The sequence below is a fragment of the Stigmatopora argus genome, chromosome 5, assembly GCF_051989625.1.
Source record: "Stigmatopora argus isolate UIUO_Sarg chromosome 5, RoL_Sarg_1.0, whole genome shotgun sequence".
Taxonomy (NCBI): Eukaryota; Metazoa; Chordata; class Actinopteri; order Syngnathiformes; family Syngnathidae; genus Stigmatopora; species Stigmatopora argus.
This window is the reverse complement of record NC_135391.1, coordinates 17,352,965-17,370,000: the sequence shown is the minus strand read 5'-3', so window position 1 is coordinate 17,370,000 and position 17,036 is coordinate 17,352,965. Positions and strand designations below refer to the sequence as shown.

Genomic DNA, 17,036 nt, shown 5'->3' with positions numbered 1-17,036 from the left:
GTCGGCCTGGTAGAAGTGAGGAAAAGATACCACGATGGGGGCACCTTGAGAGGGGCCGCAAAAGAAACACAAACAAGTCAGTGGTGCTCTTAAACCCTGGCAGGTAGATAAGAAAAGAAACATAAGATAAAGACAGTCTTTGTGGCGCTGTAATTAATGTGCTAAGTTGGAGATAGCGTCGGCATGTGTTGTTATGACACGCAGATGTGGTAGATAAAAACATCTAAAAAGTGACTCCAGACAAGCAGTTTCGGGAGCCGTGACATTGCATCAAGCAAACATAGCGGAAACGCAGGCTGAAAACTGTTTGGCAGATAACAAACAGTTCCTCAAAAAAGTCAAATGATGTTTCAAATCATTTATGACATTCTATTTGAGGTAAAAATGTAAAAATGAATGTACAACACAAAGAAAAGGACAATACATAACAAGTTGTGTTCCTTCGTTGGTCAAAACCTGTTAGCTTAATGCTAATATAAGATGGAAAACACCGGTAAACCGCTACCAAAAATGAGTGTTGTGTCAAGGTTTTAGATTCTCCGAAATCGGGTAACACTCAGGGACAAATAGAAAACGGCATTTTGTTTTGTGTGCAATGTCAAAAACAAGCTTGGTCAACAAAACTTTAGCGAGACAACCTCAACAATCCACGTCAGCGCTTTTCTGTAAAGCTTCACACTACCTCCTTTTGGCCAAGATCCGCAGACGATCAAGGCACGGTTAAACGAAAAACTATTACAATCCATGGCAAATTTGCCAAACTTAAGGTCTGGGGGGCAGATCTGGCCAAAACATCTCTTTGTGTGGCTCTGCAAAATAAATCAACATCATGTCTTCTTTTTTTATTATGTACACCTTCCCAAAGAACTAAAATCTCAGCCACAGTTATGAATATTTTTTAAATCAGGAGAGTTACCATGTTTTTTCCACAGTACTTCAATACTCTAATCAAAGCGAGTGATAACCCGAAGGAATGCAAACAGCAGAGTCCAGAGGTGAGGGTGTGTAATGTATGTCAGGGATGCTCCCCACAGTCTTATCGCAATAATTGCTCTCCACTCAACAATGTCAAATAATCCAATCATTGCGACACGCGCGGGTTCGTGTTAATCATTCAACTGCCCGGTTCAAAATCTAGCAGGAAATACCAGATCGCATGGTCAGGTGTATTTAAAAGGCAGTGGAAGGTTAAAAAGATTTAAAAGGCTGTATTTTTTTATAATCATCACCCTGTTTTGAGCTAATAATTGACAACAGTTGTGTGTTTACAAGTATGATTGACCTGAATTGCGTTGCTCACAATGTGGGTTTTACTTTTCTGGTACCATTTTAGAAAAAACTCAAGGTTAGCAACCCTAAGTTCAGTTTAACAGCAACTGAAAAACTGTTTTTGTTTTGACTTTCCTGCACAAAAATGTAACATTTGGGAATCAAAATGAATGCTCAGAAGAGTAACCTGCTGAATATTTCAAAGCCGCTAGTTTTTCTCTACCTTTCAACTGCTACTTTGGTTGGAACAATATATTGATCGGTTGGTATATCGTGATACTTTGTAGCCCAATAGGTTATCAGCATGCTCCCATAAAGAATCGATGTACTGTTTTAAATAGATGTCACTGTTTAATAACTGGAACTAGCAGGTTCCTAGCAAAATGTTCCCCTGAAATTGTGTGTTACCTCACTGGCTTCCAATGACAGCACTAGACTAGCGTTTTCCAACCAATTTGCACGGCATACTGGGGCGCCGTGAGCAATGGTAAGGTGTGCCGTAAGAATTTACAAGGATTCATAAATTGTAATTTTCCGAGAGAAAAATCTTAGAGTTATGCCTAAAATCGAACCTCTATGAGATTAAAATTGAAATAGGACGAGCATTACATCATAGATTGTACTATTACAAGATTCAAATCGTAAAATTTTGAAATTTAAGTGTATTTTCTTGCTCATGTTTATGTAACGTGAAACCGAAGTTGTTTTGCGGGCTTCAACTTTTGTTGACGTTAAGTCTGTGAACACAACTTCTTTGCATAATGTTAGGAGATTGAAGTAATATTAGGAGTAAACAAAGTCGTAATGTTACAAAATTTACGTTTTTCCACTTGTTTTTATGTTACGTGAAATGGAAGTTGTTTGGTTTCAAGGCCATCAACTTTTGGCGAAGTAACGTCTGTGTGAGCACAACATGTTTTTCACGCCATATTGGGAGAATTCATATTGGTGAAAGTCATTAAATTATGAGATTAAAAACGTTACATTACTTATTTTTTACATTACGTGAACTGGAAGTTGTTCGGTGTCCGTTGACATCAACTTTTGGTGACATTAGGTCAGTGTAATTTTTTTTTAAGATTTTGGGGTTTATCGGATTCTTGCTGATAAAACTGATGAGATTGACTATTGTTAATATAGGCAACATAGTTTTAAATTAAAATATTTTCAGATGTGGTGTGCCTTGGGATTTTTTTCAATGCAAAAAGTGTGCCGAGCTCAAAAAAGGTTGGGGAGCACTGTACAATCTATTTTGACCGTGAGAGGCGAACGAAGGTATTTGTATCTAATTGTAAGGTGCGGAGAATTGAGGTTACCTTGGCGACAAACGCTAACTTTGAGTACGCCCGTGCCCAGACAGTCTCCGGCAGGAACGCAAAAGCCTTCATTGGCTGGGTTGTTTATGGGGCTCATGAGGACGTCACTGGGTGGCGCGAAGCGGTACGCCTGGATGCCTTTCACTTCCACATCCTTGACGTAGGCCAAATGGATAGACCTGCAACCGAGAAATATCAACACACTCAGTTTGGGAAGTCATCAAAATATTTTGATCATTCTACTCCAGGGTGTGTCCACATTTTTCACACAAATTCCAAGAAAAGTGTATCAGCAAGCTATCCGGGAAAGCCTCTATTTCTGGTTCTCTGACAGCAAACCGGGGAAAGGGAGGACACCGGTTCAAGGGCGCATACCTGCAGAGATCTGCGGCGAAGATGTAAAGCAGTTCATTTCTGTTGATGAGTGGGTGGAAAACAGCACCGTCTGTGCCATTGATCATGTTGCTTTGGTTTGATGACCAGTAGGTCATCTCCCTACATTCGGGAAAACAGAGATAGCGCGTTTAGATACTAATGTTGAGATTCACTCATTGAAAGAAAGATGTCAAATCCATTTGATCGTGGACGGCTTGCACAGAACGATCGCATCTCTGGCGTCTGCAGTTGTCTAGAACATCCCACAACACCTCCTATCACATTATTATACATAAAAGATTATGACAGCTTTCCCACTTAAGCACTTTATTATTGATTTGACATTAAACTGAGCTCCCACAAATCTCAATCCTGGACTTAAAACTATCCTAAAGCAGAAGCGGAACTGACTTATTTCCTCTCATTTTTAACCTTGAAATAATTTTTAAATTTCATTTTGGGATTAGGATTTACTTCAGATTTTCTGATTTTTAGCTTTTATATTTTTCTCCAATTGAATTTTCTATATTTGGGATAATATTACAGATTAGCTAGACTTAAACTCTACACTCATATCTGTTAACACTTGTGGTGATTCGTGGTTTGGATTTTTAATACTGCTGAAGGCATAATATCATTAACAATAAATGAATTATTGAAATTGGAACAAACTGTGTTTGTATGCTCTGTGTGACTGCTATTTTCAATTGTCTTGCATGCAGTTTTCATGTCACGTTGCAACAACAATCATATTTTGATTTATTAACAACTAATGAAAACTGTAGATGCAAGGTTGAATTTTCCAAGATGAACAAAAAAATAAAGAAACATTACATTAAGTCTTTAATTTATTTGACAAAAGACTGTGCATTTCTGATGATTTGCCCCTATATTGGTAGGTGACGCACACTAGTTTGCTGTAAAATGGCTTTTACGGAGTGTGACATGCGCTTGATTTATTGGCGCCTTTTCAAAACAGCCGACCTGGATCCATTTAAAAGTACAAAGTTACAGCGGATAGCCAAACATTCATTTTGCAACCTTGTTCCACTTTTGAATCCTGGGGGGCAAAGGACCCCATCGAGAAGTTGTGTAACTCGGCAAATACAGAGAATTGCTAGGTGCAACTGTAGAGTAAAAAGAACGATCTGGTCATTCCAGAGTTGGAGGACCTTTGACAGCCCACCCTTCACATTTCAGACCATCCACACAGAAACATGCAGTTTCTGGGTGATCTAAAAAATTAAACAGAGTACTCGGAGCCCTGCGATCGGCTGGCCACCGATTGAGGGTGTCCCCCGTCTCTGGCCTGGAGTCAGCTGGGATAGGCTCAAGCACCCCAGCCCCCCACCCACCCCCACGAGGATAAAGCGGTTAAGAAAATAAGATGAGACTCAGCAGTCTTCTGCCGAAGCAGACAAATTCAAACCATCGTCGTGTTGCTGAACAGTTTGACCTTTGACATTTTCTCCTCTTATCATATCACAACTCTGCAAATTTGAGTTAAACGGGCCAATCCGTTATACAGCTGGAGGAAAATTCCAATTTGGACCTCATTACCCGAAACCATAAGCATATTCCCACATGATGAACGCCTATCCCCGTCAATGACAGTAAATAAGTTTAACAAACTGTCAAATAGGTTCATTCAGTGAAGACTTAATTGACTATGTACAGCTAGCTTCTAAGCCTGAGGAAAAAATTTACATTAGAACCGATTTGCAACACAGTGACCACCATACTTGTTATTGTGTTAATGGAGGAAGAAAAAAAAAAAGTATGCCAAGTATGTGATATTTACAATGAAAGAAAAAATGTCAGCATCTATCTAATCAAGTCTTTGATATTGAAATCTTTAATAGAAAAAATTAGGGCTTTTGTTTTTAAATTTTCAATAACTTCAACACCAAAACATCCTCTGATTCTGGGAAACATTCTAAAGTCTTACCTGAGACCGTTCCATGTGTCGATTTTTCCATAGTCCATGTAGTCTTGCTCACCAGTGTTGAAGACAAACTCCCCTTCGTGGGTTCCGTTTTTCTGCCAAAAGAGAAGCAGACGTGTTCAGACACCAAGCGTATGCTGCCGACGCACTCAGTCAGAACGCGTTTGCGTCTGAGCGCTTAATGAGCAGCCAAATAAACGCTGCTTTGTGTCCGGGTGACGCCAACCACCAACCCAGCCCTCCCTCCGACGCTCCAGATTTGAGGCGGGTGGGTGTGGGGGGTTCACGGCGATCAGTGGCATTTACCTTCCACATGAGGCCAAAGTACTCATCCACATCGGGCTTCATGGAGTGGATCTTGGTGAGGATGGGGTCCCGGAAACCCCAGAGGTACTCGTGTACCGTGCGTGTGGTGAACAGCTCGGCACCCAGGCTTTTGATGTAAATGGAGATGATGCTACGTAGGAAGAAGGAGTACGAGTTGAGCTCGTTCATCACCACCTAGCGGCGAGGGAAACGTAGAATGTCATCTCATATCCAAGTTAGTTACACTCATTCACTGTCCTTGATGTGTTATGTGTTTGGACTGGGATGGCTGGCATTGAATGATCAATATCATGTGTTCGTGCCATTAATTGAATGACCACTGCCAGCCCCTCCTTGTCCAAATGGTTAATTTTCTAAATTTGGATAAAAAGACAGAATCAAAGAGAATCACCCCTAGTTATAATGAAGCATTATAATTTAGTCTCTATTTTCTATTCTAAGTGATAATTTCTATGTCAAAACAGTCATGAATGGATAAAATGTCAGAATTCAAATTTTCCAAGATAAAAAAAAAAGACAACAGCAGTTCCAGGATGATTAAGCCATTTTTTAAAGGTCATTTTTACAACCACCTGAGACCTTTTCCAGGTCATTTAAAATCAATAAAAGATACATACATATAAAATTAAGTTATTTTAAATCAAATATTAATCTTGCAACAACACTGACTATTTTAAATGAGGAAATTCAATACAATGGACAGGACAGTATTTTTATTTCTATACACATTACAATAGGAAAATAAGTTACTTCCCCTATGTTTTTAATAAAATATACAACAATAAGAAACATGAATCAATTAATTTTTGAGAACTATGGAAAAGTATTAAAAAAAAAATCTGAAATGGTATACTGATTGTGAAAGTAACAAATTGTTTACCCATAAATTTGACAAAAATGATAGAAATGTGATTTAAAAAAAATAAAAATAATTATTTTGGCATCTTAAAAAAATAAAATAAAATAAGAGCGTAAAAATAAATAAATAAAACATTACACATACATGTCCACCTTCCATTTGAAAATGTGAAAACTTGTTCTATTGTCAATTTTAAAAAAATCCCTTACCACTAAAGGGATGTTGATGGTCCTGAGGATATCCACTTCGGGGTCGCCCACAGACTTCTCCCGCACGAACACGAAGGTTTTAGGGTTGAGGGCGTACACTTTGGTGCCGTTTTCCAAGAAGGTGACATTCTCCCTGGGCCGATACTCTCTAGAGCGGCAAATGATAGGTCGCGGGTCAAACGCCATTCAACAAGAAGACCCCGGAAGGACATGGTATTGATTACCTACCTGTAGGTGTAAGGTCCAATTTCCTGGACGACAGCCTTGCCGCCCGCTAGGAACACCTTGGGGTTGGTGACGTTGAAGAAGTAGTACTCCATGTAGACGGGTGGGGGAGGGTTCTTCCAGGACTCGAACATTTGGCTCTTCTCGGTTAGGGTTATTTCCTATAGAAAAGGAAGACTTAATGCGGACCTTCGTTTGGAAACAATGTTAACATTTAGATCAGGGGTGTCAAACCGGTCCTCAAAAGGGCCGCAGTGGGTGCAGGTTTTCATTCCAACTCAACAAGAGGATACCTTTGGCAAGTGTAATTAGTTAATTAAAGTCAGGTGCTACTTATTTTAGAAGACACCTGATTGGTTAAAATGTCGGCACTGGATTGGTTGGAACAAAGACCAGGACCTTCTGCGGCCCTCTGCGGAATCGGTTTGAGACATGTGATTTAGATTCAAAGTATTGACGGTGCACCACATCCATTTTGATTAGGAGATGCGAATGACCATTCTTAGGCTAAATGGGATGATATGAACATTGCCCCTACCAAGACGGGCGCCCTGAGGCCATATTGGTTGAGTCGATGAATTTAAATTAGGGTCTCAAATCCATTTGAAGCATGGAGGGTGGCGAATGTACATGAATTCATTGCCAACCCTACCTAACAGATGAAAGAATTGGTGTCACAAGCCAAATCATTCATTGGTAAAACACATTATAATCAAGTCATTTTATTAAAGAAAAAAATTGCCACTGTCATATTTTAGAGATTAAAAGCATTATCAGAAAAGCATAATCTTACAATTATTATCATTCAAGAAAAATTTGGGCCAAACACCATTCTGATGTTTAACCCAATTGCTGGTGTTATTTTGATAGGCATCTATTTTCCATTCTTGTTCCCATTCCCACATGATCACTCAATGCCAGCCATCCAGGAGTTAAGGTTAAGGCAAGGGTGACCAACTCCGGTCCTTGAGGTTTCCTATCCAGTCTGTTTTCCATATCTGCCTCCTCTACCACACCTGAATCAAATGCTCAACTCATCAGCGAGCTGTCCAGAACTTTGACACCAGTCCTGATTATTTGATTAAAGTGTGATGGTGGAGTGAGACATGGAAAACAGACTGGAAAGGGACCCTTGAGGACTGGACTTGGGTACCCTTTACTTATACTTAACCTTAACTCCAGAATGGCTGGCATTGAGTGATCAGTGCCTTGCCATGGACCTTGATAAACATCCAAACCATTTGGAACTCCAAGCCCCGAATGGATTGGACATCTACGGCCACCACTGAGTTATTTGCTTCTTCTCTACTCTTTCTGCCAAACTCAGATTAGAAAGAAAAAAACCCCACCAACGCTATATAAAAGGCACATCCCAGCAAGTGCGGACAAGAACCTGTGTGAAATGAGCACGCCTACAAATGCTGGCAGTTTTGTTGAAATTAGAGGAGCAGTCAAAAGAGGTCATGTTTTTTTGTGTTAGAGTCAAAGAGCAAATATGTCAGCAATAAAGGCACCGTTTACTTGTCACTGCTAATGTACACAAACCACAAAAGGTTATTTTTAACCACGTGATTGTAATTGATGAGACATCCTTTGGTTTGCTGGAAAACCCAGTACTGTACATTGTCTCTCGTAAGTATACTTGCCACTAAAGGCGTGGCCGTTATTTCCTGTCAAGGAAAATTTCTTTGGAAACCTTGGAGAATGTTTCCGGCCAAGAGATTGTTTGTATGGTCGCTTGCATCCTCGTAACAACGCTGAGGCTTCTCGGGAAACAACTAACCAAAATAATCGGTCAGTTTTCCTGTTTAAATATGATTTTTTTTTTAAAAGGTATTTTCATTGATTAGAAACATATGGAACATTTTTAGTTTCCCCCCCCCCCCCCCCCAAATTACAGTCTTAATACTGCCGTTTTCAAAAATCTACAATATACACAATTTTATCAATAATTTGATAAGGGCATATTTTCTTTTTTTTCTCAGTATGGTATAAAAAAAATGTAACGTTTCATTGAATGTCTGGAAAATCTGGAAATTTCAATTTTAAAAAAAGGGTACAATTTTCCTCACTTTTTTTAATACAATAGTAAACAAATGTATTGATAGTCAAAATTCATCTTTCCCCTATTAGTATGATATTAAAACAGTTCTAGAATTAAAGGACATTTTTTTTCATACTATAGATTTTTTTATAACTACAACAGACATTATGTTTATTTATAATGGAATACTTGGGGAATTTTCCTGGTTTGTAAGATATATTTAAAAAATATTTTCGTAAAATATGATAAATTATGTTATTTTTTATCAAATTACAATGCAATTTGAGAAGGTTTTAACTGGGATGGTTGGTAGTGAGTAAGCATATACACACACAAACTAGTATTTAACTCATTGCTTGCTATTGACAATGATAGATATTCATTTAAACTGGGAGGCCTGGCTTTGAATGATCATCTTTGAGTGCTCCTCTCTTTTAAAGCAACTCATGTTCATCTAAACACCGTCAATGGCAGCTAATGAGTTAACAAACAAGTTTAGTTTGAATACAATTGCCCTGACATTCTGCCTTTTTGATGCATCAGCTGCGGGTTTATTTTGTCAGCTTTTTTTTTATAATGTGCTGCTGTCGCAAGTTTGCTCTTCTACCACAATGAGGAACTCTACACTCAACTTTATATATGAAGGACTTGCACAACAGCGGTGACAGGATAAGTGACAAAGGAAAAACTGACAAAATGGTTTCTAAAACTTACTGCTGTAAGTTTCGGCACTGAAAAAGTTCAAGTGAAACGATGATGATGTCACACAAACTCTTATCAGTAGTAATGACTGATCACAGCACAAATCCTTGGATCCTTCCAAGGTTTCTTTGGCGGTTTGTAACATTTTTTGGACAGCTTTAATCGCTCACGCCCAAGGCCCCAAGTGGAAATTTAAACAGAAGTTAAACCATTTTATGTTAAACAAATATACGTCAAAAAGCCCCGCGACCCTAATGAGGATGAAGCGGTTCAGAAAATGAGACATCAAAAAGCATTGGGGGGAATACATACATGTAGAAATCTCATTGAGAAGTACAACAAAGAAATTGGAAATAATAGATTTAAGAATAAAAAGGTATTTTTTGCCCTATTAATTTTTAAAAATATAGAGCAAAAGAAAAAATGATCATTAAAAAAAACGAGCATTTTAGGGGAAGATACAAAAATAAACATTTTTTTCATTTATATATTTGTTTTTTAATAGAAATGAATCATTTAAATAATTTTACAATTTAATTGTATTTGTTATTTTTAAATTTGCATTTTTAGCTGTATTTTTTTTTACAATTTAATTGTCTGTATTCAGAATATTTTAATCACTCCTATTTTTATGCACTTATGTATATTTATTAACTCTGACATTAAATCCGTGACTAGTGACAAACTCATTTTAACTCTGAAAATTGGACACTACATGATTTGACATCTAGCATTGTCAATGGCGCTTAGAGAATTGAATGTAAATTCGACTCGGTCCCAATTCCTTTAAAAAAAAAATTAAAAAATTAAAAGCTTTCATAGTCAATCCGTCGGATTGACCGTGTTTACAGTTTCCTACTGCAAACATGGGGAAAAATGCCTTCAGGGGTTGAAGAGGGCAAGAAATTCCTCACATGATTTATGCTTCCTTCCACGCCCTACAGCAAGGATTTGCTAACTTTTTTAGGCCCAGAAACACTTACAAGGAAGGCCTTTTCCAAGGACTTCTTATTTAAACTATAATCAGTCATCATAATCATACAGAAAATATATCAAAACAATAGTCTTATTTGTTGCAAAAATTAATTGCGGAAATAATTTTGTTTTCTCCCCACAAAACTTCATTTTGCAACAGTTAAATTTCAACGTGATAAAAAGGGGAATTATGGTTGTTTTAACGGTATAAAAAAACAAAAAAAATTAAAGAACGTCTTTTTGTTCTTCCAAAAAACATAAAATAGCAAATGGCAAAAGTGATGATCCTCGAACATCTATATTATCATATAAAAGATGTAAATGTTTATACAGTATTGTTTAACTTAGATTTCGTTACAAAAGACAGGCTTTAATTTGTTATCATAAATCACCACGCTTTAATACCCGTGAGCCGGGTCAGGCTGGATTTTTTCGGCCCAATTTTACCTCTAATTGGCATGCTATTATTTCTAAGTACTCACCAATATGATCACGTCATTTTTGTGCTATATTGGTACAATAAATAAATTGCAGTGTTAACTCATTAACTGCCATTGAATTAGTCTATGAGGGAAGACATATTATAGAAGTATATATTTTTTTAAAATACAATATACTCATAATGGTCAGGTTTGCTTGTCCTCGGCAATGACTTCTCAACAAAGATGCGATTAGTGTTTTTTTCCCCTTCGAGGATTACGCGTTCCCCCGCTAAGCAACTCCTCATTTGGAGATTCTCAACGGGGAAAATTAATTTCCAGAAGAGGGAAGCTGGCTGGTTGGCTGCCTTGCTTCCTCCCCAAGTAGTCCAGATGAGCTGGCGTATAAAACGGCCGCAGCTCATTCATGTCGCCAAGAGGAATGCCAGCAATCCCCAAAAGGTCAAAAGGCGGTGACGGGTGTGGCAAAGTACCATATATAGTGGCATCAACCTCCATTTTGTCTGTCATGGAGCGTGATTTTTTTCAAAGTGTACTCAAATATCGGTGTGTTTTGAAGGTTTACTGTGTCCCAAAATCAACAAACGATCAATTGGGGACAAGAAACGAGCCCTCAAGGTAAGAAAGTGTGAGCAGTGAACTCCCTTCCCCCTAGCCTTAGACTTAAGCCCCGCCCCGGCCACCCGGCACATGACAACACGAATACGTTCATTCATTTTCTTTCAACCGTTAAAGCCATTAAAACTTTACTGCACTTGGAGGGCAGGCTTCCCTCGTACTTAGTTAAACATTTGTCTGGTATGCTTTTAATCCGTTGGTTGCCATTCAATGTAATGAGCATATACTATGAAAGACAAAAAAAATGCCCGGGGAAATGGTTACCAAATTAAATCATTCATTCATTAACCACACCGGTTATCGTCACAAGGGTCGCGGGGGTGCTGGTGCATATCCCAGCTAACTACAGGCACCAGGCAAGGGACACTGAATTTGTTCCCAGCCAATCGCAGTGCACAAGGAGACAACCAACCCGTGAACAATTATTTGTGATTAATAGCATTATGTATATAAACCACTTGGATTATAATTGGGGTCCATAACCAGTGTCTTTCTGTTTTCATTCATTTTCATAATAATCTTGAATGTTTTCATTCATCCGAAACATTATATGCAATAAAAATAGAAAAGTAATACACTAGTTTTCAGACAATAAGCCACAACTTTTCTTTTTGCAGCTTTTAACCGTGCGACTTAGTCGAGTGTGGTTTATACGTGGATTTTCACATAGGATCGAGACTGAACTATTGTATCCAGATACAATTTTTGATTGCAAAAAGTATCAATACTCAGTTATGCATTTGGTTTTGCACCTTGATTTTTTTACCATGGGATAAATTTCAATTGGCACTATTCTTGATAGCACATTTGCATTCTCCTTGTTAACTCGAACAACAGTTGTTCACCTGCTGCTGCCAACCCTCTCATTTCAAATGGATTTGACGCCTGCTACTGATAAACTCATTTATAGTTTTAATTTAGCATTCATGAACCAGATGACTGGAGGTCTATAATCATCAGTGTCACTAAAATATTGGCTTTTTCATTTAAGTTGTATCAAAAATATTATCTAGTAAATAATTTTGAATTTTACCATCGCTATCAAGCTGAAAATTTTTAATATCACAATGAGAGTAGTCTATAGATATCTGCGGCTTGTGTGTTTGTTTCGTTAGGATTGACGCAAATGTACATTTCTGACTCTTTGTAATCCTTTACAACTTCATGGTTGGCAAATTAACTGTGGCTGCCATTTGATGGAGATGGAGGTCAAATCCATTTAAACTGAGAGGATTGGGAGCCATCATTCCCAGTCAATGGCTCTGAAACCAGATCATTCATTGCCATTTTTCTTCATTTATGGATGGCTCATCAAAATAACAGGTTCTAATCACACAAAAGAACATGCTTTAATATCTATGAAGCAACTATCCGAGACCCCTACCTTTGATTTTTTCTTACATTTTCTGAATCACTTCATCCTCACAAGGGTCACAGCCGCAGGGGTGCTGGAGCCCATCCCAGCTAACTTAGGGCCAGAGACGGGGATACCCGGAATTGGGTGTTATTTTTTTCATTCATTCATTCATTCATTTTCTGAATCACTTATCCTCACTAGGGTCATGGTGGGAGTGGGTGGTGGCTCTGTAGCTTATTCCAGCTAACTATGGGCATTAGGCAGGGCATACCATAAATTGGTGGCCAGCCAATCGCAAGGCTTCTTTTTTCCCAAATTTGTAGTTTGTTTTAATATATTCATTCATTTATTCATATTCTGATTCGCTTTATCCTCAGTGTCACACAGGGTGCTGCAGCCTATCCCATCTGACTCCAAAACTGGAGCACCCGGAGAAGAGAGCGCGAGCACCATTTTTTCCCCAAGATGGCGCCTTTCAGGCGGCAGCCAGTGGCAGTAGCTCTGTCCACTCTTATGTTTTTCGTGTTTTACAGCCCTTCTGTCTTTATTTAATTACATTTTAATATTTCTTAATACATTCCGTTTTACTTTACTTTGTACTTTATACTTTGTTTTTACAACTTTCTTTGTTCTGTTAGTCTGGCTTCTTTCTGCCACTTCTTTTTTGGAACCATTCAGCCATGCCTACGCTGTCATACACATGGGACTAGCTGTTACAATACGCAGCAGAAGGAGCAACACCTCAATGCCGCTGGAAATTCAGAGCTGGACAAAAGAGCCGGGAGAAGAAGCAACGCTTCTGACCATCATGGGATAAGATGGAAGAGCTGTCGGCGCTTACCAGGCCGGAAACGGAGTCGAGGAGTTCTACTCTGCTACTGTTGTCTTCAGCTCCAGACTACTGAGGAACTGTGCGGATAAGCATGGAAGAGTGACTCTGCATATTCTCTACCTCGGTCACAGTCTTTTGTCCAACTTTACAACGTTTTTTTGAGTCTGTCCCCGTTTTTGCTACCGCAACCAAGATGGCGTCGTTCAAGTGGCAGCCGGTGGCGGTAGCTCCGTCCACTCTTGCTCGTTTTGTGTTTTTGCTGCTTTTCTTGCGACTGTACTGTTTAACTTATAACTATGCCTTTCCTGTATCTGCATTCTCACCCTTTTACTACTGTCACAATGAAATTTCCCAAATACGGGATGAATAAAGTTATCCAATCCAAAACCCACACTGACCTGGGGAGAACATGCAAACTCCACACAGGTGGACCGACGTGGACCCCCACTGTGAGGCCAAAGCACTAACCACTCAGGCACCGGCCCGCCCCGATTTGATAAATTTAAGGCGAAAATTTAACCAAAAGTACACCTGCAGAAACCAAATTGGTGAATTGAACCTGCAATCAAACAGGAGCCACTAATGAATGAAAATGCTTCTGGACCTTCTTTTGGGGTCCTCTTAAAATCAGCCATAGACAGCCAAACATAAGAACTAGATTTAAACTCTTTAAATGAGTTTATGAGAGCAGAGCATGTACTAATGTTTATTCGCTGCCAGCCGTCCCACTTCAAAATGACTGAAGCCCAATGGTAGACAATATTAAGAGCTGTAGGAAGAAAAATAATCTTGGTGGACCACTAAAGATGCATTTTCTGTCTTTTCGAGGACATAAACGAGTGTTGAATGGGAAGACCGAGTCATACATAGTATGAGGCAATGTGTCAGTGGGTCATGCTGCCTCAGCCAATCTGAGCCCAAGTGCATTGCATTTAAACGGGCGAAAAGGTCAAAATCCAAAAGAACTCACCTTTTTCAAGCGGTTGTGTATGGTGGTCTGGAAGACTTGAGCCACCACCAAAGCGATCCCCACGATTAGGAGGTGGGCACACACGATGCCGGTGGCGTAAATGGCACACGATCTCCGGGTCATGACGGCAAAAAGTGGAGAAATGGTCGTTCGGAAGCCTTTTTTAGAGAGGGCGAAACAAGGGCGTCCCTGGAGAAGAGATGAGAAAGCGAGGTGCGTTCGATTATTGTCCGGATTTTTCTGTACTCGTTCCTCACCCGAACGTCCCCGTGTAAGGCTTGGGAGGTAAGGTGGCGTTTGTAGCGGGGCGAAGCGTGTTTTTGAAGCGGCTTGATGACGAGGAGGAGCCGATGATCCAGCCCCTCGCGGTTCCGCTCTACTGGAATGAAGCCGATAAGGCGGAGCGCCGTGTTTCTGGAGGCTGAGCCGGGCGGGGCGTCGCGGACTTCGAACAAAAACACACCCACTATCTACTATTTAAAAGAGATGCTGCTGCTCGTATTTTTATTTTTGACAAACGTCGTACTAACATGTAATTCTTTGTTGTTGTTGTCCCCCAAACTCATTTTAACATGTCATCTTTACCGCCTGTGAATGAAAGCAGTAGCAATGTAGCGGCGTTCCCGTTACTTCAAAATTAATTTCACAAATTCAAAAGCATTATTTCATCAAGAACGGGTATAAATGTTCCTTTGTTACATCAGAAAAAAAGTTACTATCTTTCGAGGATCAATCGGCTTGACGTCACAACCCCGGCCTACGACTGCTCCCCTCCGATGGCTTTCGTCTCGCGCATGCGTACATTTCGGCCTCCCATTGGTCAACGCTCACCCGGACCACCGTCTCGACACTGGCCCCTCGGCGCGTTGATTGGTTGGAAGCTGGTGGGCACGATGTCGAATTTGATCGACTGATTTCGGGGCGGAGCTGCTATTTAAAGGGGGAAGCTGGCGGTGTGAGAGCCGGCAATGAGTGCGTGCATAGCGGGGAGGAGGATGCAAGGATGCTCACTGATGTTGGATGTAGGGGGATGCTTGGGGGGCTGCTGTTCCGTCAGTTTATGTAGACACATTGGTCAGTCTGACAAAATTATATAAGTTTTAGTTGACATCATTTAAATCATTGACTCCCATTAAAGGTGCAGAGTTGCTAAAAAAAAACAACTGTTTGTAAAATGGTTACAAAGGAACTTTGGTATATTATTCCTTACATAACTTAAACTAAGGAAACACATCATTAACCTTCCTATGTTGTTTTATCTTGAACGTAACACGGTAACCCAATGACAGAGATTGATGTCCAATTCATTTTGAAGGGGAGGGTGGGTGGCCATCAATTGCAATGGCCATTCTGGCTTAATGGCAGCCAAATAGTTGATACAATAATGCAGCAAAGTATTTATAAAATGCAATCACATAGAATGTAACAACAGCATCACATGTTATAACAAATAATTAGTTCAGGACATTTAGGGCAAATGACTATTTTTGATCACTGAAAATAGCAAACATAATCCCATAAAGACCTGGCGCCCACATCACATTTGGAGTCATGTAGTCCACAATATTAATATAATTAGGTTTAACAGTGCGAGGCAAATGTCATGTGTACAAATGTGGATGTTTGATCTCAATTATAATCATGCATCTTTTTTGTATGAACCATGATCGTACTTTTCAAATGTTATATTTTACTTTCTTTATTAATCATTATAGTATTTAAAAGTATATATTTCCCTCTCCCTTATATATATATATATATATATATATGTATATATATATACACACACATATATACATATATATATACACACATATATAGTATATATATTTTAAATGTTAAAACAAAGGCAACATTTAAAATTAAAAAGAATAAATATAAAGGCTCTCTTAAGCCCCTCCTATAACACACGAGTTGATTTTTTTTCTCTCCTAAAATTTATTGATTTATTCATTCATTTTCATCAAGACGCTCAGTCTATCAGTTTTCAACTGGTTTACATTCATTCATTCATCTCATCTCATTTTTCTGAACCGCTTCATCCTCATCAAGGTTGCGGGGGTGCTGGAGCCAATCCTAGCTGTCTCCGGGCCAGAGGCGGGGGACACCCTAGACTGGTTGACAGTCAGTCCTAGGGCACACAGAGAGACAAACAACCACCCACACTCCCAATCATACCGCCACAAGCAGGAATTGAGCCCACGCCTGCCCACACCAAAGTCAGGCAAGTGAACCGCTACATCACGAGGTGGGCCCTGGTTTATATTGCAAATAACCAAATAACAAAACAAGTTATAGTTGTTTTTTTAATTTTATTTTATTTTAGCTCATTGACGACAATCAATGTCTAATCCATTTAAACTGGGAGGCCTGGCTGTGAACGCTGATCTTTTAGTGCCAGGGACGGTGCCAGATGTTGAATCCATTTTGGGTGGAAGGTTGCGAATGAACAAGCCATTAAATTAAGCAAAAAAAAGAACAACAAAAACAATCATTATACAAACTTGTCACGCCAAAAGTTGATTTGTAACTGAATGTGCAAGGTCATAGTTAAGGTTCTATCCTAATGATGC

At 39.3% G+C, this 17,036-nt stretch overlaps 1 protein-coding gene across 1 annotated transcript in view; it reads right to left on the bottom strand.

Annotated features, from left to right (window-relative positions):
- The window catches only part of scarb2a (scavenger receptor class B, member 2a), a 22,440-nt gene extending 7,363 nt beyond the window's left edge, over window positions 1-15,077 (bottom strand). The window contains exons 1-9 of the mRNA XM_077600894.1: window positions 14,721-15,077; window positions 14,464-14,652; window positions 6,529-6,686; window positions 6,301-6,448; window positions 5,212-5,406; window positions 4,909-5,000; window positions 2,961-3,080; window positions 2,586-2,764; window positions 1-44 (exon numbers count right to left, since the gene is read on the bottom strand). The exon at window positions 1-44 is cut by the window's left edge and continues 75 nt beyond it. Coding sequence (XP_077457020.1) covers window positions 1-44; window positions 2,586-2,764; window positions 2,961-3,080; window positions 4,909-5,000; window positions 5,212-5,406; window positions 6,301-6,448; window positions 6,529-6,686; window positions 14,464-14,586 — 1,059 coding nt within the window. The 5' untranslated portion in view covers window positions 14,587-14,652; window positions 14,721-15,077. The remainder of the gene's footprint in view (window positions 45-2,585; window positions 2,765-2,960; window positions 3,081-4,908; window positions 5,001-5,211; window positions 5,407-6,300; window positions 6,449-6,528; window positions 6,687-14,463; window positions 14,653-14,720) is intronic.
- Between the last annotated feature and the right edge of the window lie 1,959 nt (window positions 15,078-17,036).